The sequence below is a fragment of the Maylandia zebra genome, linkage group LG19, assembly GCF_041146795.1.
Source record: "Maylandia zebra isolate NMK-2024a linkage group LG19, Mzebra_GT3a, whole genome shotgun sequence".
In the NCBI taxonomy this organism is placed as follows: Eukaryota; Metazoa; Chordata; class Actinopteri; order Cichliformes; family Cichlidae; genus Maylandia; species Maylandia zebra.
Window position 1 is genome coordinate 5,367,954 of NC_135185.1, and position 25,365 is coordinate 5,393,318.

Consider the following 25,365-nt stretch of genomic DNA (forward strand, 5'->3'; position numbering starts at 1 on the left):
TAATTTTCCAAAGTGAGGAAATGCTGATTGGGCTTTAGTGGTTGTTACATGTGACGCTGGAAGAAGCAGAACTTTTACTTCAGTAATGATACAAAAGAAAAGGTCATCAAAGTACAACACTCTGTGTGTACACTAAAGTACAACAATTGAGGTTGGGGGTTCATGTAACTCTTGTTATTCACTATTCTGTAGATTATGTGTTCTTCTGCAGTGAAACAAACCTCTGATGGCACATGATTCCAACACCCCTTCACACTGCATAATGTTACTGAAATGTAACACTGTTTGTAAAAATGTCTGTGGTGTTCATTTTAAACTCTTCATTCTTAAGTAATGTTAAATTACCAAAAGTTTTCACTAAAAAGTTTTCAAATAAACCAATAAATATGTTTAAAAAGTACAAAACCCCCCACAAATGATGCCTTACCAGCCCTGAAATATCAGCATTTCATATAGAAACGCTTAAAACAACCCTTATGTTGGCTTATGAGACATACTGTGCATACATATGAGCAGAGATGAATCTGTTGTGCCACATTTCCTTTGGACATCAAAAGGCTTGAAGTAACACAACTCAGTGATGTTCATTGAGGTGCCTTCTGGATGCAAGCAGACCCTAAATGCATGATAATGGTGATCAAAAAGCATGGTTTCCATCAGTTTTCACCACAGTAATGCAATTTTCTCTTTCACAGCCATAGCCTTGATTTTACAAAACACAGTCCTCCCATTTGCTACTTCTGCGCACATGACAAGGTCATGATGATGTACCGTGATGTTTTATCCACGTAGCAGAAAGCACACTGATGGACAATACGGCTCCACGTTTTACAGCAATCAGCGGGCCTTGTTCCAGTTCTGCAAAAATCACCATCTTTCCTGGTCCTAAAGCTAATCTATCCCTGCCATGGAGTTTTGATACGTCATAGCCAGTGTCTTTTACTACATTACTGTCAGAGGGGCCATGTCCAACCACTGTCTGGCCATTTGGTATGTGCAGTCCTCTCCTGTGACACTTGATCCTTATTCTCACTATCAGCAGGGTAACAAACAGCCTAAGTGCAACATTTGCTTTCAGAAGCCAAAGGATGAAGGGCCATCTTGACTTCAGGGTCCTGCTCTCAGCTGTGCTTTCAGATGCACAACTCTCCTCTTGGTGCATATTTTATTCTAGGGATGCGTGCATGCTGTTTTACCTGTCTCTCAACAATCCTTCAAAGTGTCTGGCTTTGTGATACAGTGAAGTTCAGTCTGATGTACAGTAAAATGTATTAGACTGTGTGCTGTAGAGCACCAATCATTAACACACACACACACAACACTCAACTCAACAAAGTCTAAATGTAGCATTGCAGTTCACCTCCACTGGGTCTTATTAAAATATCTCCTCAGCCAGTCGTGTTTTTAAAGAAGTGCCAACATTAACTTATTATTATTATTATTATTCTTTTTTATTTTTTAGAATGAGTCTTCTTTCACCAGCACTCATGTCTAGATGAGAAGACAATCTAACTTTCCTCCTACATGTTTCAGTAGTGTAGATATTCCAAGTCAAAGAGTCACGAGACACTCCCACACTTTTACAATCAGCAGGTCTGAGTCTAGTTTGTCTGGTACATCAGTGAGCAACATGCTTTTGATGACAAAGAAATATAATTTGCAGCAGGCCAGGGTCTGTTTTCAGACTCCACATTGATTTAGTTTAACAGGAATACCTGTCTGTCTGTGAAGGTTCTCAGTCATCCAGTCTAAGGAGCTTGGAAAGAAAAGCGTCTGGACTTCTTTAGGTTTCCTTCAAGACGTTTTACCTCAGATCCGAGAAGCTTCTTCAGTTTTAAGAGCAGTTGGTGGAGAGTCCCAGGAATATGTGCCGTTTGTGTTCTTAATGGTTAACAATTCTTGTTGGAAATCGAAGTAAATGATCACAAAGACACAAAAAAAGGACTTCAGACAATTACAAAAAGATGGGAGACCAATAAAAACAAAAAATGTAAACAAAAAAGTGGTGCAGGCAGACCACTAAGAGACGACAAAGAAATAAAAGCAAACATTTTAACTTAAAAATGCAGATTCAGATTTTCTTCTTTCTTTTTCTCTTTATTTAAAGACTCATTTTAATTATTTAAGTTATCTCATTACATATTTACTTTGTTTTCCTTTCTCACAATCAAACCAGATATTGCACATATTTCAAGATTACACTGTGAAGCAAGACTATATTTAGATGTGCAATCCTACCTCTATCTAATTTAATTGTAATGACTTGAGCTGGAAATAATTAGTGTGTCTTCTTGCTTATTTACTTTTGAAAAATGCGGGGAAAATGCTACAAAGTCAAAAACCGAGGCCTCTGCATTATTAGTCTCTGAAATGTTTAATTAGGAGCATTTATTTGTTGCTGTTCCACCATCCTTATGCTGTATATTTCTGTGGTGCTAATTAATCCCAGTAAACGTAGCAGACGCTCTGACGGTGCTCGGCTTATTTATTAGGAGGAAATGCTCGGAAACTAGGAAGCAGGCCAGGAGAGGTCGGAAATCCACCAAGGACTCTAAACATCCACTTTGGCTGTTTGAAGGCAGCGCAGCTAAATATTTAACACAGCTTAATGCACCGTGTTGAGAAACAGACTGTCAGATTGTGTAGAAACCTCCCAACCACTCTCACACATCCCTTCTTCCGCCAACTCCCTGACCAAGCTCGGGGGCCAAAGCATTTTTTTAAAAGCTGTATCTCAGAGAGTTTTTCTCCTTGCTGCCATCTCATGTAGTAGAAAGAACACAGCACAGATGCAAAACATCATGATCTGTAAAACCAGCAGCTTGTTTGTGTGCAGATGCACGGGACAGGTGCAGTGATGTAAGAGCATGTGAGACGATGAGTTTTCATGAGTTTTGTATGTTTCAGATTGCGCCTGTGCTGCTGGGGAATGTTTGGTCATGGCAATCCACGACCTCACGTCTTACAGAGTCATGTTTTCTCTTATTATCTTCTCCTAATTTGCAGCTTCTGTGATCTTGTACATGATCTTCTCTTCTGCTCCCAGTAAAAGAACTGCTGCTCCATTCTCACCGTCACTTCCCTGCGATGCATCGTTCTTGCCTTACGTTCAAGCTATATGTAAGCCATCTAGTTGACATGGAAACTGAAAACGAAGCCATGAATAGCCCACAGTGGGCGACAAGGTGACTCACTGTGCATCTTCCTGCCTGGAAAATGTCTCCCTGTGACCAAACATCTGTTTATTTGAAGTTCCTGCTATTACCTAACAACCAGCCAGCTGAGAGCTTGCTGATGTAAATAATCATCAGTCATTCCAGTAGCTTTTTGTGAAGTCTGTTCTTTTTCCCTCAGGTGGAAAGTGAAACGGTGTAATCAGCTGGGGAAATGCTTACGTGGAGACATAAATGAATAACTTACATAGATTTTCTTTTCGTAATCATCAGCTGGACACTGGCAGAAGCAAGGCAGGATGGTTATTCACCCAAAGTTTGCTCAAGTTTCTGCTTGAACTGCTGCTTCTGAGTATATCTTCCTAATAATTTAAGAAGACTTTTTCCAGCCATCTGTTTTCCACCCATCTCATCAACAGCCTGTTCAGCTTCAAACTTAGCAGGTGTATTGCTCTTGACCCAAGTAAGTTCAGTGCTGAGTTTGAGCTCGTTTTGACAACTTGACAAGAAGTGGTTCTCATGTTTTAGCTACTTGCTGCTCTGTTATCAGTGCTTCAGCTACAAAAACTGGGGTTCATGTTAAAAGAATGCAAGTTTACACCCTTTCAAAACAGTGACCACATGTTAACATGCCTTTATGGCCAATGCCCTGAGGACAAATTCTCTAAGCTTCTTCGCTGTTTTCTTGGTTCCCAGGTTGACAGACAGTGATGGCAACAGTGGAGATTTAAAATGCACTTTATCACTCTGGCACAAAAAGCCATTTTAGACCCTTTAAACTGTTACAGAGTGTTGTTATATTTCAGGTGAAGTTGGGTGATACTGTGCATGTGCTGATAAAGGATTTTGTTCTGATGATAACTCTGAAAACAGTTCACGATTTTCACCTCTGGGGACCATGAGTACACCACGCCAAGGACCTTTAATACCGACACAATGTAATGGAGGAGTTTGTCTAAGGAATTCAACATCAGCTTTACTGATCTTGACTTACTGATCCTCCACTAATCTGACAAGCATAAATATGTGAAGCAATTTCTATAAAAGACATTAGCTAAAGAGGAAATTTCTTATCACTGTGATTCGAATGGAAATACCACAAAAAGCCTGAACAGCGCTGATCATAACGTGGAAATTCATGTACATATATTCATGTATTCATGTACATTTGGTCAAATTACAGTATGCTTGATGCTGTTTCTGCTACCCCTCAGTGCAGCATTCAACCCTGTTGGCCACAATATTTTGCTGCAGAGATCACAACGTGTCATTAATGCTTTTCTTGGGTAATATTATTAGAACTAGAATTGTAGTCTTAAAGACATGAAGACCTGGATGATCTGGAAAATATCCAACTTCTAAATTCAGACTAAACTGTTATTGTGAGTTATTGTACTCTGTTCTAAAAATCTCAGAAACACGATGTGTAGCTGATACTTACTTTAGATGGCATTACCTTGACCTCCAGTAATACTGTCACGAACCTTGGAGTCATTTTTGACCAGGATGCCTGAGGCTTCTTTTTGTTAAAAGGGAGTTTTTTCTTCCCACTGCTGCTAAGTGCTTGCTCATAGGGTTGTATGATTGTTGTCTTTCTAATATTGGAGGGTCTTTACACTATAATATAAAGCATCTGGCTTGTGGCTTTCTTCCTTCTCAAGTAAAGAAACCTTATAACACTCATCCCTCTTGCTGACCGTCTTCAAATATGGCTAACGTTTGATATCAGGCTTCTGTTTCCCACTGCTGAGACTGTGCGTCTTTACACTGCTGCAACTGCTACTGTATATCCGAGATTAGGAGGAGAGTGATTAACTAAAAGCTCCAAAATGAGCCTATTCAAGCTGCAACATTCAGATGTAGGAAAGGGGATTCAAAGAGAGAGAGAGGGGGTGCAAACTGCAGCGGGAGCAGAAACAGCTGTAATTAAGCACTAATTCTAAAAACAGTAAGGCAAAGTCATCACAGGCAGGTTACCTCAGGTGGCTAATCCAAATGCTTCAACAAAGCTTATGCCTGGGAGAAAAAAAACACAAAAAACAAAACATTTACATTTCAGATTCAAGAAGTAGTAATTAGCCTACAGCGGAAAAAGCTTTGTTAAATGCCACAGCAAGCTGTTCATGCACCCGCCAGCTGACACAAAGTGGCTATTAGGTGTTAGATCCAAAAACAGGAAAGCAGAGAGAGACAGAGGAAGTCCCATAATAAGAACAGCAACAAGGCAAAACACTGAATTATAGTACTGTTGTATAATATCAAAGGCAGCATTAATAGCTCACACTTGATCCAGTTCTGTCTTCTCTCTGGTTGTTCTATTGTGTTTTACGCTGTCACACTCTTATCTGGCACTGTGTGCCTTTATGCAGCCCTCATGTTCATCCACTGTCTGAAACAGGCTTTTTAACTCCTTCCTCCAGAAAGCATTTTTATTGTGATTGGCTGCCCCTCGTAGGGGCAAACAGAACGTTTAAAAGTGTCAGGTTGGTGTTTCTGTGGTCCCAGCCAGAGCTGTGTGCCTGAGTGTGGGAGATGGCCATAGGTATCTGATATCTGCTCTCTATGACATCATACAGAGCCTAGAAAAAAATCCAAATCACCCAAATATTACTTTAGTTTCAATTTTGACTGTAACTTGTTTAAGATAATCATAACACTCACACTCTGATGAACACATCGGGAGCAAATCAGGGATCAGCGTCTTAGCCAACGATACTTTGGCATGCAGACTAGAGCAGTGAGGCACTGAACCACCACTCTCACTCCCGAGTCAAGCCACCCCATCTGTCCTTTTGCCCCATGGTGACTGAAGACAGGCTCTGACTGCGGATAAACAGAAGAATATGGATGGATGGATGTTTACCAACAGAGTTGCTTTATCCATGTTTTATTTTGTAAAAATGATGGTTACGTGAAAAAAATGATCATTTTCTCAGTGGATATATGCTGTGGAAAATGAATAAAGGTGTTCCTGCATATGACATCTGAGGGTCATGAGACTGCTGCTTTACCACAGAAAGAGGGATTCATGCCTAAACCCATGCGGTCAAGTTGTAGCTGTGGATTACAGCCACTGTCTGTGCTTGTCAACTGAGGACATAGAGAAATAGTGGAAACATGTTTTTTTTTTGCCAAGTGGATCCCTCCAACAGGTCAATCTGTCCTTGAGAAAACTCTTTCTCCAATAAGTGTAATGGACCTCTTTTTATTGACTAATGCAGCAATTTAGACCTCCCGCTGGCCCCCTGATGCAGCACACTGGCAACACAACAGAGACCTGTCTGTATGGCATAAACCCCATTTACCACCATGTCCCTCGGCTATGCTATTCTCATCCTCCTCCCACCTTTATCATCAGTCAGCTCCCCCTCCACCCGGTGTATTTTTTCCCAGGATGACCTAAGTCTGGGGCAGGGTTTGGAGGTTTGGTGGGGTCAGTGGACTTTGCGGTTGAGTGGGGGCAGAGAACGCTTTGATTTTTGATCCTCTTCCTTTTTAAGGAGCAAGTGAGAACACTGGTGGAAGCTGCACTAATTAATTCTGAGATCAATAAAGAGGGATGCAGCTATGCCTTCCTCCAGATGTGCAGGCGGTTCATTGATCGGCTCTGGGCGGTTCAATACTTCTATCTCTGTATAGTCCCACTTTCCTTCCCCAAATGAGGCGTCAGTGTCATCCCACTGCTGCCTTTGATCTCTACCATGTGACATTTACTCCTTTCTACTCAATGAGCAGGAAGCTGGAATTAGCTAATGCTGAGACGTGGAGCTGCACAGACAGAAGATTTCGGTTTCTTCCTGCTGATTTTTTTAATGCTCATTAGGGACCCGGTGTTTTGTTTTGTTCAGTGCCCCCGACATCCAGAATCACATTTGTCCAGCTCATGGCTGGAGCGTGGCTCACTGTGAGGATGGTGAGCACCAGCGCCTTTGTCACAGGAATAAAGCAGGCCTGCTTGCTAAATAATGATTGGGTTTAATTGAGGGGTTGGTGATCCGATGTAATTAGAGTGATTACAGTCATTAAATCTCTATAGAAGTGCTCTTTTCTGTCCAACATGGCCAATCAACGATACATGAAGCGGTTTAGCGATGAGGTGGAGTTGACCGCATCAGCAATAATGCATTTTAGTTTTAAGGTCGAGAGCAACTACACTGACACAAACCTACAACTGCTTTTGCTTCACAGCAACAAATAGGAATGATGTCAAGTTGGATTTTTATTTAGTGCTTGTAAGGTACGGTCTACTCTGGCTCGGGTTATTTGTTATTGGTGTCTTTTTATTGTTGTAAGCCTATTCAGACTGGGAATATTGTTTAATATGTGGCATAATAATAAAATCAATCAATCAGGCCTACAATTTCCACATTACATCATACCTATAGGCCACACTACTTCATTGCTATAGGAAACATAAATCAGGGAAATTTGAAACCCTGCTGATCATTTTTTAATTTGAAAGTCCACACTTGTGTGTTAGTGTGCACTCGATTTTCCAGGGAAGAATATCAGTCTCGATTACAAGTCACCAGAGGGCAGTAACGCGTAATCCGACTACTTTTTTCAAGTAACGAGTAAAGTAAGGGAATACTATTGCAAAAAAGGTAATTAGATTACTGTTACTTTCCCGTAAGGACCTTACGTGATTTTTTTTTGTGAGAGTGTCTCATGATAATGACATAAGCGAGCGCGACGTTTGTGGCAACAACTGTGTGCAGATCAACAATGGATAATATAACGAGTGCGGCAGAGAGTATGAGCGTGCAGCGTTTAAAGCGTGGAAGTACCGATCTTACTTTGAGTTTGATTCCGTAAAAAGTAACAAAAACATTAGCGTCCGCTGTTCACTGCGTGGGAAGAAAACTTCTTTTTACGCTGCCACGGAATGGGAAACTCCCAGATGCTTCCACTGACCGCTGCGGCACATCTGCACCAGGGCAAACCTCCGCCTGCCCCACTCCTGCTATAGAGGTAAAAATAGAGCAACGGGACCACTGAGTCTTTGATTTTATTTATTTTCTGCTGTGTTTTATGTGCATTTATTTGAAAGAGTGAACGTAAACACAAAAAATATTTTATTTTATGTGCTGGAATGTGCAGAAAATAGGTTTAAATGTTAAACAAATTTCTTCCAGTCAGAGCATGTTGCATATAATTTAATGTTTGCTTGATGCGTAAAGTTAATAATAATAATAATGGATACTTTATTGATCCCCATGGGGAAATTACTTGTTTTTCTCTACATTTGACCCATTCACTCAGTGAAGCAGTGGGCAGCCCACTAAGCAGGCGCCCGGGGAGCAGTGTGTAGGGACGGTACCTTGCTCAGGGGTACCTCAGGGTAGCCGTTAAGTGGATTCGAACCGCCGACCTTCCGATCATGGGGCGACCACTTTACCTACTGAGCTATCCCTGCCCCACAGTAAAAGATTAAAACTAATAAAACTAGTTTCAAAAAGAGACTTTTTCATTTGATTACATTTTATATGATGGATTATGCAGAAAAAATAGAATTGGGCTGAAAGATCTATCACTTTATCACCTATTCAGGTTGTAAATATTTAAAAAAAAACTAAGTAACTAATTACTTTTGAAAATAAGTAATCAGTAATTAGTTACTGATTACTTTTTTCAAGTAACTTGACCAACACTGCAAGTCACTAATTCAACACTGATGATGAAGCATGTGTATCGCACACCGTGTTGTCTGTATGAGCATCTGTGTAAAACTCAATGTTTTACTTTATGTACACAGTGCATGTGAAATATCATCTGTGTGATATCACCTGCTGGTTTCTGTACTATATGTTGCCTGTAATGATCTTAAATAAGGCATTTTAACATGGCAGTCTGTGTGGATGGACTCACTTTTGGAGTCAGTCACAAGTGGCCACTGCACAAACTGCACATTTATGTTGGCTTAGCACTTGAATTTTTATGTAAATGGTAAACGCACTGGTTTTTACACAACACTTTTCTACTCACACACTTTCTCCCTGTGTCAAGTTTTTAACATGCACCCTGATGAAAGCATCAGGACCACCTTGGGGATACTTTGACCGTGGATCGAAAAATGTAGTAGACTCAGCTGGTGCAGGTACTAGCATTAATTCAGACTGTTTCATGGACATTTCTATAATTATATACAAAACTCCCGTAACTTACTTTGCAGTATGGATTGTTTCTTTACCTTACAAACAGAACCTGACATTAAAAAGCAAACACAGCCTCAGTGTGTGTAATGGACCTGAACACATTTCACCCAAGTGATGATACTTGTTTTGTGAGCCTGCTGGGGATAAAAAACTTCCCTTCCACCCGTCTGCAACACAAACACTACTTATCGAAGAATTAAGGAAGCGGAACCGGCTGTTCAAACCCCCACAAGGCTGCCCGCTGGGATTGAAATGACGGGACGAGGCGTGAGTTTCTCAAAATGGGCTCATTGAGTGCAGCACGGAGAAGATCTTGGAGAAGATCGGCTGCCGTGAATACTCAGAACAAGACCTCTGAGTGAAAAACTGGATTACATCTGGAGGGTCTAGCTCGAATAACACCTTTGAGCGCAAATTCGATCACATCTTGGGGAAGTGCACTGCGGTCGTGAGTTCTCAGAACCTGCTCTTTGAGCAAAAAGAACGACAACATCACGGAACGTAAGTTTGGATAACATCATAGAAAGCTCGTGGCTCTCCAACAGGAGATTGAGAGACCAGTGTTGGACTGTTAGAACAGCTTTGAAATTCATATGAGTTGTTCGCACTAAAGTAAAAAGCACCATCACTTCATGCGGATACCCTCTCGGCGCCAGCTGCGGTTGCAAGGCTGGAGCCGAACAAAAAAACACCCTGATAACGACTGTGTTTAATAATGGATTGGATTTATATAGCGCTTTTCAAGGCACCCAAAGCGCTTCACAATACCACTATTCATTCACTGGTGGAGGCAAGCTACAGTTGTAGCCACAGCTGCCCTGGGGCAGACTGACAGAAGCGAGGCTGCCATATCGCGCCATTGGCCCCTCTGGCCAACACCAGTAGGCAAGTAGGGTAAAGTGTCTTGCCCAGGGATACAACGACCAGGACAGAGAGCCCAGGGATCGAACCGGCGACCTTCCGGTTACAGATGCGATTCCCAACCCCCTGAGCCACGGTCGCCCGGTTTAGACTGTTCCTTCCCATTCCATGCAAGACCACCTGGGTTGGCTAGAAGACTGTTTACTTAGCCTAGCAGGGTGAAGGACACTGTCTCAGCTGAACTCTGGACACGCACACACATACATATACACTGATATGCACACACTCATCCCCCCTCCCTTTCCAAACGCCTTCGATGCTTGTTCCCTTCCGATGCTGACGGTGGATCAAGGAGACCAGCGCACGCAGGCCCGGATGCACTGTCTAAATCGGCTGTCTCTCACCCTTTACCCACCCCTGTTGCTTGTCATGTGTTTCTTTGGCGTATTTAGAGTTTTTTTTTTCATGTGCTATGTGCAGAGGTGTTTTTTTCTGTTCTCAAACTGATCTCCCTGTTGGAGCTCAGTCTGGGGGGAGTTATTTTTTTTCTCCTTATCTTTCCTCATGTGGTGCATTTTCCATTGTTATACCTCTCTGACCTGTCTTCCCCATGTGATGTTTGTGTAATGTATGTATGGTCAGAAGGGTAAGTCGGCGCTGGCAAAGGTCGGCAGCCTTAACCCAATTTCCTTCGGGGTCAACCTTCAGGATCAATAAAGTTTTATTGAATTGAATTGAATTAAAATGATCACCTGGGAAATGTTTATCAGCTTCTTTTTTTTCTAAAATCCTTCTGGGTGACTCAAAAGATCCAGAAAACTGCAGTTACTTGTCTGTAAGCAGCCTCTGTTAGATTGCATGCAGTCATTTCATTCATTATTAATATAAAAAATATTGTCAAATTCAGTTTAAAGAAACACGGGCGAATCACTCGCGAGGTACCTTTTTAAATAATGCTGTCTTGGACAAGTCTAGAGAAATCAACCTGAAATAGCGCTGGATGTGCAAAAACACCTGCAGTGAACACACTGTACAGATATTAAAAAAGATGTTTAATAACAGTAAATGAAGAAAATACTCTAGGTGATATTTGACTTTATTATTTAAGCTGTATTGTGTGTTGGTGTTGTCCTTGATGGCATTATGTTATTGTTAAATTGCACAGGTGTTCCTAATAAAATGCTAATTGAGTTTAGGTAGCGACACACCAGCACTGACTCATCATTTCTTTTCATGGAGGAGTCTGCAAACCCAATAAATGGAAGTCTAATAGTGACAAACTATTAGACTTCCATATACTATTTGTGATGGCTGCTGTGTGAGCAGCTGGGTGTGGCCTGTGTGGATCCTTGTTTCCTGTGTCTGCCTCTGGGCAGGGTCTGCCGTCCTTGCACCTGGAATAATTCATGACTATCAATGGAGGGTGTTTATGGCCAGCTTCACCATCATCTTCATTCTAAATTCTTGTCTACGTACCTAGTTGTCTATGTTCTCTTGCCCCCGTTGCAAAACCGGTTAACAAAAAAAATAGTACATTTGGCATTTTAAAAAGAGAGTGCAGTGACAAGAAGTGGGAACTTAGAGATTTTTGGAAATGACCCTTTAACAGATGTATTGGAGTTCCTTAGCAAACATTAAATTTTGCAACACAGTTTACTGCAAAATGTGCAAAATTTACTTAGTTAAAAAAGCATGTCCTGTATTTTGTGCTTGATGCTGAAATAAACTGATGGTGCCTATATTTAGAAAAGAGTGCAACTTTTCTAAATCACCTGTAAAACGAACCAGAACTGTGAGCACTGCTTGTGGATTACACTCACGCTGTTTTGCTCTACTCAGTGAATCTGGCCTTGGGATGCAAGACAGATGTTTAAATGGGAAATTAGCACCAGGCAATGCACATGGGTGGTCTGTGTCCTCAATTGAAAATCTGGGATGCTGTGAATCTGTCAGAAATATTCTGTGTTGCAGATTAGTTGCATTTTATTTGACAATGTCATATCTAATCAAACATAGGAGTTTGTCTTTACATTGTGACCTGCTGGCATCCAAGATCCAATTAAATTCAGAAAAAAAGTTTTTCAAAATATTGTTTCTGTTTCTGCACATCCACATGCATACGTCTTTTCACACCTGACTAACCTCATCCAGAAACTACAACAAACTGCTAACCACACTTGGAAAAAGCAGGAATTTTATCATACTGGCTCCCCTCAGTGGGGATACCTCCTCTTCTGCACTTCTGTGAGGTGATTGAGACCTAAGTTATTCCAAGAGCCTTTGACAACTTCATATAATCTCACAGTGACAATGAGATAAGGTCTCCTTTAGGGGCCATACCATCACTCACTCCTTTTTGTTACCACGCCAGATCCGCGGGCCCGAACCGTAGTAAGGAAACCTCTGGCAGTTACTTGAAGGTTCCATGACTGGCTCGTAGCCGCCAACCAGCTTACTATACAGGTCAACTCCGCTAGTAAAAAGATCGAAGGAGGCGTAGAAAAACTGCTTCACCGAACTTTATTTCTTCTCCAAGGCACGAACACCGCGTACAGTGGGCTGACACAGTTTACTCACAGCGAGCATCGCCAACACAACTCTTGCTGCCGAGGGAGTTATTATATTCCTTTTACTAATTTTCTTTCCGCCTCTTCTGTTGCTAACCTTTAGTTTTTCCCCTTCTCCTCTCTCTCTCCACACACACACCAGGGCAGTCCCACTAAACACATCCCGAATACATTTCCCATCAGACTTCACCCTTAAAGGGCCATGCCTGTAACACTACCCCCACTCTGGATGATGATTAAACCCTTAACATCATTCCAGCACATGAACCCCCCAATAACAAGGAAACATACAGCATTCTATGCGGGACAGCAGTCATGCCACTCACTTTTGTTTGTGTTTTAAAAACTCTAATCTAAATACATGTACTGAAATACACCAATAAAATTGCCATAACTTGACCTCATGTTGCCTGCTTCTTTTCTTGTGTGTCTGTGGATGTAAAACAGTAACACACTTTCTGCTTTGTGTCTTTAATTGTAAATAAATGCAATATGTTTTCATTTTAAAATGCAGTGCAAAAAACTTCTGCTCTAAATCTTTTTTTTTTTTTTAGCAAAAAGCTTTTTTTTTTTACCTGTTGTGGAAGTTTTCCATTTAAATAAAGCCTGCAGACGAGCAGTGAGCGGTAGCTAACATTCTTTAATCAAAACACACAAAGAACAGACAACCAAGCTTGATGAAGTCCCTGCATGACCGCGGGACAGACGGTCAGCAGAGTCTCCCTGAGCCTAGCATGGCTCTCAGATAAGCCATGACAGCATATGGGATCATTATATCCCAGTCCTAGTGGCAGTGCTCCGCGGTGGTGGCTAAGGCCTTCTGAAGGGTAGCATTAAAACGCTCTACCTGCGTGTCTTTTTGATTCCGAACAGTTCGCACATCCCCTGGAACACAGCCGACTCAAAGTTGGTGCCCTGGTCACTATGCAGAGACTGTGGGGCTCCATATCTACACACCCACTCCGCAACAACCTTTTCTGCCACTGTGGGTGCTTGTTCATCGGGGACTGGAAAAGCCTCCACCCACTTGCTGAAATAGTCTTGTACCACCAATATGAACCGGTTATGCCTCTCTGTTTCGTTCAATGGTCCAATCAGATCGACTGCAATTCTTTCCATGGGGGCGCCAACACGTACCGTACCCATTGCTGCCTGGGGGGTTTTTAGGGGCCGCGCCCTTTCAGCACAACTGGTGCAAGTGCGGCACCACAGGGTCACATCATCTTTCACGTTGTACCAGTAGTACCTATTCTTCAGGCGTGCCAGAGTCCTTTCTGCCCCAAAGTGGCTGCCCACTGGGTCATCGTGCATCTGCTGCATTACTGAGTGACAACAGTCCACCGCTGCTACGGGTGCACACTCTGGTCCTGCTACCCAGCTTTTCCCATTGGTACCATCAGGCCCCACTACCCCCACTAGGGGCTGCCCTGGGGGGGTTATGCTGGTACGACAGTCCTCTAAGTTATACTGCACACCTTTATGCTCAAACTGGACGCTGTTTATGGTGGGCTCTGGAAGTGTGCACGGGCATGAAGCACGGCAGGGTCTCCTGGAACATGCATCTGCATTCTGGTGGTTTTTCCCAGGTCGGTGCAGCACCTGGAAGTTATACTCTGCCAGTTTCTCCAACCAGCGGGCCAGCTGGCCCTCAGGCTCCCTTAGCCTGGTCAGCCGTGAACGGCCTACCCAGTGAACGGCCTACCCAGCAGGTACTGTCTGAAGTGGGAAGTAAATGCCACAACCGCCAAAAGCTCTCGCCTGCTCGTGCAATCGTTTTGTTTGGTAGCTGACAGCCTGCTCCTAAAAGCCAAGACCCTCTTTTCGCCCCCTTGCACTTGGGAGAGAATTGCTCCGATCCCACAATCCCTGGCATCAGTTTTAAGGAACAAGTCACCCTGGTCCAGTGGGTAACCCAGGACAGGGGCTGCTGTAAGCCGTTTTTTAAATTCCTGGAATGCTTCCTGGCACTCAGCAGTCCAGTCAAAACGGGCATACTTCTTAGTGAGTTCGTGGAGGGGTTTAGCTATTGTGGCAAAGTTCTCCACGAAACGGCGGTAGTATGAGGCTAAGCCAACAAACTGACACACTTCTGTTACGGTCCGCGGTGTAGGCCATTCCGTCACCTGCTGAACTTTCTGGGAATCTGTGGAAATACCTCCAGCAGAGATGATATGGCCCAGATAGGCAACCTGCTCCCAAAACAGGCAGCATTTCAGTTTTAGGTTGGTTCCACGCAATCTGATGAACACTTGCTCGAGTCGCTCCAGCATCTGGGTGCTATCCTGAACCAAGAAAATGATGTCATCAAGGTACACTAAGCACGTCTCCCACTGCAGCCCAGCCAGGACTCTATCCATAAGCCTTTGGAATGTGGCCGGTGCATTGCACAGTCCAAACGGCATCACATTCCACTCGAACAATCCCTTACGGGTACAAAATGCAGCTGCTTTTCGGGCTCTGGGGGTCATCTCTACCTGCCAGTAACCTGATGTCAGGTCTAGTGTACTGAAGTACTTGGCAGTGGAAAGCGTGTCAAGGGTGTCCTGGATGCGTGGCAGGGGATAAGCGTCTTTAAGAGTTCGCTCATTTAGTGGTCTATAGTCCACACACAGTCTGGGACTCTTTCTTCTTCACCATCACAATTGGAGCAGCCCAGCCGCTATTGCTAGGTTGAGCTAGCCCAGCCTCCAGGATCTGCTGTACTTGCTGGTCGGCCGCTATTTGTTTGTCCCCTGCCATCCTGTGCGGTGGGTGCTTAACTGGTGGCCCTGGTGTGGTCAGGATGCCATGCTGGACAACACTGGTGCAACCAAGGTCATTCAGGCCAGTGGAGAAGACATCAGACATTTTTCAGTGCGTATGCGCCAACCAGCGTGCAGCCTGTTACAGTCGCTCCTGCTTTTTCTCTTAGTTTAGCTCTGTTTTCTTACGTATTCTTTTTTTTCTGACTTGTATTTTCATCCGTTTATTATCTTGAAGACCATCACTGGATTCAGGCCAACCAACAGCAGTGGAGCTGAGGGAGGTGAGAATAGAGCTAACGAGTTGAATCTGTTTTTCAATAGATTTGACACCACAGTGTCTGCTCACACCCCCACAACCTCACCTGTAGTCAGCCCGGAATCCAGAGCCACACCACTGTGCCAGCCTCTCTCTTCACATGGCGCTGTTGCCTCCTGTGAGATTCCTGACACCCCTCCCCCACCCATCACCTTCACTCAATACCAGGTTGAGATGCAAATGAGGAGACTTCATTCAGGCAAGTCTGCTGGACCAGACGGAGTGAGTCCCGGTAATCAGCAACACAGGGGCACCACAAGGGACTGTCCCCCTTCCTCTTCACCCTCTACACCACAGACTTCAGCCACTGCACAGAGACCTGCCATCTTCAGAAGTTTTCTGATGACTCCACGGTGGTTGGATGTATCAGCAGGGATGATGAGACAGAGTACCGGGCTGTGGTCGACTCCTTTGTCACGTGGTGTGAGCAGAATCATCTGTTTCAAACCAGGGGGTCAGTGTTGACATTGTGGAGGACTATAAATACCTTGGAGTTCACATTGACAATTAACTGGACTGGGCTAAAAACACCACAGCACTTTACAGAAAGGGCCAGAGTCGTCTCTATTTTTTGAGGCGACTGAGGTCCTTCAACATCTGCCAGAAAATGCTCAGGATTTTCTATGAGTCTGTTGTGGCCAGTGCGATCCTCTATGCTGTTGCATGCTGGGGGAGCAGGCTGAGGGTCGCAGATGCCACCAGACTCGATAAACTGATTCGTAAGGCCAGTAATGTTGTGGGGATGGAGCTGGACTCCCTCAAGATGGTGTCGGAGAGGCGGATGCTGTCCAAGATAAAGACAATGTTGGATAACAACTCCCACCCACTCCATGACATGCTGGTCAGTCACAGGAGCAAGTTCAGTGAAAGACTGTGATTACCAAAAAGCACCGCTGAACGACACAGGAAATCATTCCTGCTTGTGGTCATCCACTTAACACACTGTTTACTGCAACAGCTACACCCTTCTTGCACATGTTCTTTTTCAGCTATTTATTAATAAGTGACTTTTATATATATATATATAAGCCTGTATATATTGTGCTATTCTTAGTTAGTGTATTGTCTGTCTCTGTTAATGTTTGTTTATAATGGAGCACTGTAACAAAATATAATTTCCCCTAGGGATCGATAAAGTATTCTGATTCTGATTCTGATCACCATAGGACCGCAGCAGGCCTGCCAGTTCGCAACGGGCAACGTGAGTCAAACTGGGGCTGCTCTCAGCATAAAGGGCCTGCAAATGGCTTGGCACAGAAGCAGGGGCAGTACTGTTAAGCTCGAGGGCTGCCAAGACCCTTGGTGGGTGACTCTCCGACCCCTCCAGGATCTGCACCGGCTGAAGAACCCCTGCCACGGCACCCCGCTTTAAGGTAACAGCTGCAGCCCCAGGGTTAAAGACTCTGATTGGGATGCTAGAGGGTTTATGAGATTGCACAACTGCGTGAGCCACCAGCACTTGGTGCTTCTCCACAAAGCCCTTTGTGGGGCTTAGCATCATGTCTCTATGAGCGGCACAATGGAAGCTGGAAAACCCGGGGACCACATACTCGCAGCCTGGTTCCAAAACCGTAGTGCGTGCCACCCTGACAACAAGCACCTGGGGTTGAGGGCACAAGCCAAAGCATGGTATCTTTTCATCAAACAGGGTTATCTCTTGGCGGCCATAGTCTAAGCAAGCGCACAATTGTTGCAGGAAAGGGTGCCCCAGGATAACTTCAGTGCCCTCAGCCATGTCGGCCAAAAGAAAGTCTACATTGTTAACACTGCTCCCCACATGTACAGGCAGGATGACCTCACCCAGGATGGCCAATCCCTCTGGACCAATGCCTTGTAGAGTCTGAGCAATGGATGCCTGCACCTGGGGTCTTGACTCTGCGGGGATGGTGTTAAAATAGTGGAGGGGCAGCACATTCCGCCGTGCATTTCCCATCCCTGTATTACTATCTGGACACACATCACATCTAGGCCTCCGTTATGGAACACTGTGCCTGGGTCAGGGGCTGGGCCTCTAGTGGCTTTTACAGGCTTTTGTGCAGGTGAGCGAGGAGAGGGGCAGTTCCTCTGTAGATGTCCTATGCCGGAGCAGTTATGGCAAACAGCCTCCTTCCTGCTTGGCTTGTTAAATGTACTCCAGCTTTGGCGCCCACGCTGGTAAGGTCTTTGAGCTCTCTCTGGTGGTTCATAGCTTAGCATATGAACATTCTCCCGTAATGCAGCTGCTCGGGCCCTCTGTGTTGCAGAGACTCGTGCGCCTGGCTGCATAAGCTGCGTGACTGCCCTGGCGGCCCTTTTCGTTGTCTCGAACCTGTTGCCGATTTCATTTGCTCTTGCCAGGGTGCATGGTTGTTCTTCCAATAATTTCTGGACCATTTCAGCATCTGCCAAAGCATTAGTGAAGATCTCCACAGCAATACAGTCCTGCTCCAGCTCGGAGCGGGTAGGAAACCTTCTCATATATATCATCTCTGAGGGTGTGCAGAGCCTCACCTGGTTTCCTGATTCTCTGCCGTAGCTCAATGCCAATGGCTGCTGCATGCTCTGAACACGGCCCATAGGCAGCCTCCACCTCCTCCACAATCCTCTGGTAAATCCAGCGAGCGGATTTGGGGTTTTTGTGGACTATGGCTCCAGCCGCGCCCCTCAGGCTGAATCTGAGTTGGACAGCCATGGCCTCCTCTGTCCAGCAGTTGGCCTTTGCACAGGTCTCGAACTGATAGAGAAAGTCTTTCCATGACCCTGACCCATCGAAATGGTCTGGTTGTAATGTGGGAATTTTCTCCTTGCCCCTCGTCTGTTCATCAGCACTACAATCCGCAAAGCCACTGTCTTGCACCCTAAACAACCGCGTGGCCCTGGCGTGGCTTGTTTTGAACTGTGACCTTGGCCATGCTTACAAAGCCCACACCCCCCAGCTGGTGCTTGTATTACCATGGGGAAAAATAGCCCTGAGCTGGCATTTCATAACTGTATTGCGCAGGTTGGGGTGTACCTGGCATAACGTGTAGCTTCGCTGGCTCAGTAAACTGTGGTTTTGTAGGGACATTGCAGGTACAGTTCATGGCGGTGAATGGCTGGCTGCATGGCAGAGATGTAACAATCCGAGATAGGTGATCATGTGTGCCATGCCGTCCCACTGTAAGCGGTGTAGATGTAATATTACCAGGGCCTTCACAGTCTGAGTACTGAAACTGCTTAAACTCGCTGCACACTGCATTCTGCTTTGCTGTTGGTGTTAAGAAAGGTTTGGTGTAAGCTGAAGGTGGCAGGGTGAGATGCCATGCAGCCTCAAACTCTGTCATATTGGCTGCTGCTATGCTTGCCGCTGGCATTAACTCTATGTCTGTGATGAAGGGGTTGCCGCTATAGATTCTATTATTTACATTAGTAGCACTTTCCACAGTAACTGTGCCACTCTCCGGGGATTCTGACAAAAATGGGTTGCTACTCTTACTGAAGTACATTACCATGTCATCCCCTTCAGCATCTCCCGGCGCCGCCATTCTCTCTGTCTCTCTCTGCACTTTGCGGAGTTTAATCCCGGAAAAGAGCCCCCAGTGTTACCGTGCCAGATCCACGGCCCCGAACTGTAGTAAGGAAACCTCTGACAGTTACTTGAAGGTTCCGTGACTGGCTCGTAGCCGGCAACTAGCTTACTGTACAGGTCAACTCCGCTAGTAAAAAGATCGAAGGAGGCGTAGAAAAACTGCTTCACCGAACTTTATTTCTTCTCCAAGGCACGAACACCGCGTACAGTGGGCTGAAACAGTTTACTCACAGCGAGCATCGCCAACACAACTCTGGCTGCCGAGGGAGTTATTATATTCCTTTTACTAATTTTCTTTCCGCCTCTTCTGTTGCTAACCGTTACTTTTTCCCCTTCTCCTCTCTCTCCACACACACACCAGGGTAGTCCCGCAACACACATCCCGAATACATTTTCCATCAGGCTTCACCCTTAAAGGGCCATGCCTGTAACATTTAGCTAAAGTTATGACTCTGCCTGATGTTCGGACTTATTGCAATCCTGCAACCTGATGCCTCCCTAATGGTATGGTGTGATGGAAATGGACCTAAACCTCTAAAGTCGATTATACTTCAGTAGTGGTTTGAGAAGTTCACATGGATATTATGGGCTTTTGCATTGAGGACCCAGACTGTCACGGTTTAGCATGGCAGACCGTAGGGGTGTAGGGAAGGAGGACCCAGGCGCCGTGCTCTGTGTGTAAACAGTGCGTTTATTTACAGTGTATGGAACTAAACAACAATAAATTGCCGTGCTTTCCCCAGACTCCCGTGTCGTGTCTTCTCCCAGTGTTTGTGCTCTCCGCTCCCGTGTCTCAGCAATCCCCGTGCTGGCTGCTGTCTGGCACTCCACACCTCTCCTGGGGACACAATAGAAGCAGCCGTCAGGACACATATAACCGCGGGCATACACACACTAACTGAGCTCAACAGGATGACTAACGTGGAGTCTCACGCAATGATCCCGCGTCGGTGGGAGCTCCAAGACTCTCCTAAGTAGCTCCCCCGACGAGGCCTGATCAGCAGCAGGCAGTGTTGGGGAGTAACGGAATACATGTACCGCCGTTACGTATTTAAAATACAAAATATGAGTAACTGTATTCCGTTACAGTTACCGTTTAAAAAGGTGGTATTCAGAATACAGTTACTTTGTTGAAATAAATGGATTACACTGCGGTACTTTCCTGTTTCATATTGTCGCGGGTCAGGACTGTTTGGGTTTTGTTTGACAGCTACGTTCTTTTGTTCCGGGCGGCAGCGTTACGGTTGCCATGGTTACAGGGCGACGCTCTCTCTCTCTCTGCGACTGTGTGTTTCCTGGGTGAGAGAGCGCCTTTTCGTTGTTGTTGTTGTTGTGCTAAGCTAACAGGCAGAATGCTACAAGCATAGCTCTAAAGAATGTAGCATCATGGGCAGTGTAGTCCGTATTGCAGGGAGAATGGACTGCCATACACGTTATGGGTCTGTGAGCGCGAGGAGGGAGAAAAAGGGGAGTGGAAAGGTACGAGTTGTCATCGAGGAAAAACGGGAGCTGGAAGCATGTAAATATAATAATAACCACTTCAGCCAAGAAGAGTGCCTGACGAGCCCAGCTGTAAGTAAGCTATTAAGACTCGACTGTACACCGTGTTTGTGTTTTCCTCCGAAAACAATAAGTTCTGTTGGAGCAGTCTTTCAACGCCTCTCTCTGTCTCTCGCAAGAAAAGTTGACCCACACAACAAAGTAAAGCTATTTTTCGGCTACGAGCCGACAGGGACCCCGCCGTATTAGTCAGAGGTCCCTTTACTACAGCTCGGAGTTGCGGACCTTCAGTAATAGTAATAAATCACACAGCAATAGTACATTCACGTTGTTGTAAAAAGCATGATAATATATTAAGTAATCCAAAGTATTCAGAATACGTTACTGTCATTGAGTAACGTAACGGAATACGTTACAGAATACATTTTGGGGCATGTATTCTGTATTCTGTAATGGAATACATTTTAAAAGTAACCTTCCCAACACTGGCAGCAGGTGTGTGGCTTCGGGTGTGGCCAGTCCGCCAGCAGGCCTGAAGGCGCCCGCAGAAACACATATTCACACACGCAAACAGGGAGAAGGACAGCAACACCAAATATACATACAATGATAATATAATTCATAACTGCTCAGGGATCCTGGGTCACTCCGACCCAGGACCCTGACACAGACACCTTTGCATTCTAACATGCCATGACCTCATCTGACTGCTAATTTTTCGTGTGCCAGAACAACTTTCAGACAAACAAGCATAAACAAGGTGCATATTGAGCTCACTAGTATTCTTCAGTTAGTTGACATGCTGAAAACACTCTCTTCCGTCCACTTCAATATAAAGTCAGCTACACCAACTGACTGGTTCCTTTCCAGCAACAGATTTGTCGTTAATGAACCTCTGTAGAGTGAGAGACATTCACCTTGTGTAAGAGAGAGAGAGGCTTGTCTGCACAGCTCAGCCTGTTAGAGCAGACGGCAGCTGTCCGACCTGTGCTGTCACATATGGTTGATACCCCATGATGCAACTGGGCCAATTAAGGTTATCCCATGAGAGCATTTGCCACCTCGCGTGTTTACACACATGCTGGAATATCCGAGGTGATGCTGACAGATTTCTTGACAGCATCAGATGAAAAGAGTGTTAGTAGGTGCAAAAAGGGAGATTTGCACGTAAGACTTTGGGATAGAGTCCAACATTTGAGTGTTAACTCAAAGACTTAGTCAACGTATGGTTTCCATAATGTTGGTTTTAATGGCCACTTAAAGCTCAATGGGATGGTTACTGTAGGTGTTTTTTGTCCTTTTTGAACATTTATAATTGTGTTTTTGGATCATCTCCACAGACACATTCAAATTCTTAATAAGGTTAGTAACTTAGTTTTCAAACTCAGGGTTGATTTTCTTAGGGGTTACAGTAGAAGAGAGGGTCACCAGGTATTTAAAGTGCAAACAGTCAAAGATTGAGACAATCTGATCAGCTTTAGTGTAGTTTTTAGACCTGCTATGTACAGTGCAGTAGATACAATGTGGTGACCAGTGTTGGGCAAGTTACTTTGAAAAAGTAATTAATTAGTTACTTCTTAAAAAACTGAGTTAGTAACTAAGTTACAATATTCTAAAAGTAATTAATTACTTGAAAAGTAACTATTGCGTTACTTTAAAAAAAAGTTTAACCCTCTGGGGTCCAGCGTGTAATTGGCCATTTTAACTACTTTTGATGTTTCCTCTACATTTCACCTTTAAAAACTATTTACTTTGCCTTGTTTGGTATCATCCTTTTCAGCACAACCTCACATGTCTGAATTTACAGTTATGTTTTCATTTTGACATACTGTATTAACACAATTGATCTAAAATCCGACAAAAAACATAAAATCAGAGTAGAAAAAGTTATATTTTTCACTGTAACAACCACTAAACATGTTTAATGAATCATATTTCATAACTTTACATGCAAATATAAATGGTCAATTTTAAAATCCTGTGCACAAGTTTTGCAAACAACAAAGTTATTTGCATCAATTTACCTTTTACCTTGATTTTTTTAATAACCATTTCAAACTATTTACAGAACAATCAGCTGTTCTTTATTCAATAAGATGCCACACAAATTATTTGTGCCACTCCAAAAAAATAATTTCTGTCCACTATAAAGGAGAACATCACAGCCTGATACCTACAGGAGTGACAGCAGCAGGTGTATCACTCCTGTTTCTACCTGGAGACAGCAGCCGCCTCATTGTTATGACACACAACACAAAACTATCCACAACACTACACACTAACTACACAAGACAACACATTAGCTACACACTCCAAACACGATAAACGTCACAAATCTCTCACATCTTAAAACTCGCTCTCTCTCTCTTTTTCTGCGGTCTCTCTCTCTCTCTCTCTCTCTCTCTCTCTCTCGTCACTCCTAAAACTTCCCCTGTTTTTTTTGTTTTTTTCTTTAAGTGGTCATATGATTGGCTTACCACGACTACTTTATTCTTCCTCAGTCAAACAGCAGCACTCATGTGATTGTTTTGCTCCCTTAGCTCCAGGTGTTGTGCTAGACAGTGATCGTGATTGCCGTCTGCGGGAGCGCGCGCAGCTGCTTAAAGCTGTAGCGTCCAGTTTACTTACAGCTACTTCCGTGCAGCTGATATGAAATGCGGTAAGCTGAACACAGCTCCAACTGTCTGTTTGTTGAAAAATAGTAGTGGACCGCGTTTTCTTGTTAGTAACTGTAACGGCGTTGTAACGATAGGAATAGTAATTAGTTAGATTACTCGTTACTCAAAAAAGTAATGCCGTTAGTGACGCCGTTATTGTAACGCCGTTATTCCCATCACTGGTGGTGACGTCAGCATGAAGTGTGGTCTCTTGCTCCAGTGGAGGCCTTCTGCTCCCAGGTGCCCCATTAATCCTTTATGCAAGCTAATGAGCGTTCCTGGGGGAAGCTCGCAGAGGGAGACACTAGTTTTACTGCTTCATACTAAAGCAACTCACAGTTACTTATCTGCTCACTATTTTGAATTATTCTGCTAGATTTCTCTCATGTACCATGTTTGAATTAGGAAGCACAGATAGTTTATTAAGGGTGGATGCAGGAAACAGCCAGCCTGACTCTGTCCTGAGATTAAAAAATGCATCTGTTGACAGCTCTAAATCTCACTGATTAACACACTATATCACTTTTGCTCAGCATGAATTGAAATAAAGTTAAAAAGGGGAATTTTGTGGTTGTTTGTTTCACTTGGCTCTTTATTTCTCCTGGCATTAATTCCTGCTGTGTTACAAGTTTGTCGATGAAAACCTGCCAGGTTTAACTCATTATACCTTCCTCCTTCCTCTAGTTGGGCCCTCTGCTCCAGTAGACCAACATTTAAGTTTTCCTTTCTGGTGCCTAAACAGTTAAATTGTTAACCTTATATTCTTGATCTGTAGATTGTCGATGCTGTGTATCCTATAACCGTAGATGGACGTGTCTATGAAATCAACTTAAAAAGAACTGTATTATGGTTTTAACACGCTTTTATGAATAGATCTTTTGAAAGAAATTGCCATTAAAACTTGATGTCTGTAAACTGACCAAGTATAGCTGATTTATTAATAATCTACAGCTACCTTTTGGTCCTCTGGTTCCAGCTTCTCCATTGGAAGTATTTGCTGCTTTCTTTCAGTCTGGGCTGATTTTCTGTTTTCATAAATTCTTCTTCAATCTTAAAATGCATGAAACTATGACTGATTACCACCATTTTCTGTGATGTTGGAGAGCAAACAATAAATTAGTCAACAGAGGAAAACACTTGGCAGATTAACCCTAATCAGAACAATAAGAAATAAATAAGCTGCAGTTCTAGTGCCAAATAATTTTAATTCTAATGCGCTATTGAGCAGTTATGTAAATTGTTTAGAAAATCTCATCAAAATGCAAATGAAAAACATAACTAGTCTGATATTGCCATCTGCGTTACTAACGATGCAAACCGAATGTGTGATAAATATATAAAGGTTCCACTTATTGCTAAATATTAGCCAGTAAACAGCATTTATTACACAAACATTACAGTACATCGTTATTTTGAAGAGCGAGCACTCGGCAGCCGACACGCATGCGTCCTGGAGCTCCGTGCAGGCAGCGGGATGTAGCGCCGCTGCTGTGGCTCAGTGCGCACCGAGCATCCAGAGCGCACGGTTACAATGAGCTTCCCCATCGGTCCGACTGAGAGCCAGCGTCAGTACCGACATCCCAGCAGCAGACACACCGCCACAGACACCAGCTCCGTCCGCCCGCAGCAGGATGCCCGGGGGAAAGAGAGGGCTTGTGGCACCGCAAAACACTTTTCTGGAGAACATAGTCCGGCGTTCAAGTGGTGAGTCCACGCGTAGGAGCGAAGCTTGCTTTGGGTTTGGTTTTACCAGATCGCTTGGACCAGGACTTTGATGGAAAACAGTGTGTGTGTGTGTGTGTGTGTGTGTGTGTGTGTGTGTGTGTGTGTGTGTGTGTGTGTGTG

General features: G+C 44.1%; 1 protein-coding gene across 1 annotated transcript in view; it reads left to right on the top strand.

Annotated features, from left to right (window-relative positions):
- Positions 1-25,032: 25,032 nt before the first annotated feature.
- The window catches only part of kcnh5b (potassium voltage-gated channel, subfamily H (eag-related), member 5b), a 194,467-nt gene continuing 194,134 nt past the window's right edge, over positions 25,033-25,365 (top strand). The window contains exon 1 of the mRNA XM_004554683.4: positions 25,033-25,224. Within this exon, the coding sequence (XP_004554740.3) occupies positions 25,152-25,224 (73 nt within the window). The 5' untranslated portion in view covers positions 25,033-25,151. The remainder of the gene's footprint in view (positions 25,225-25,365) is intronic.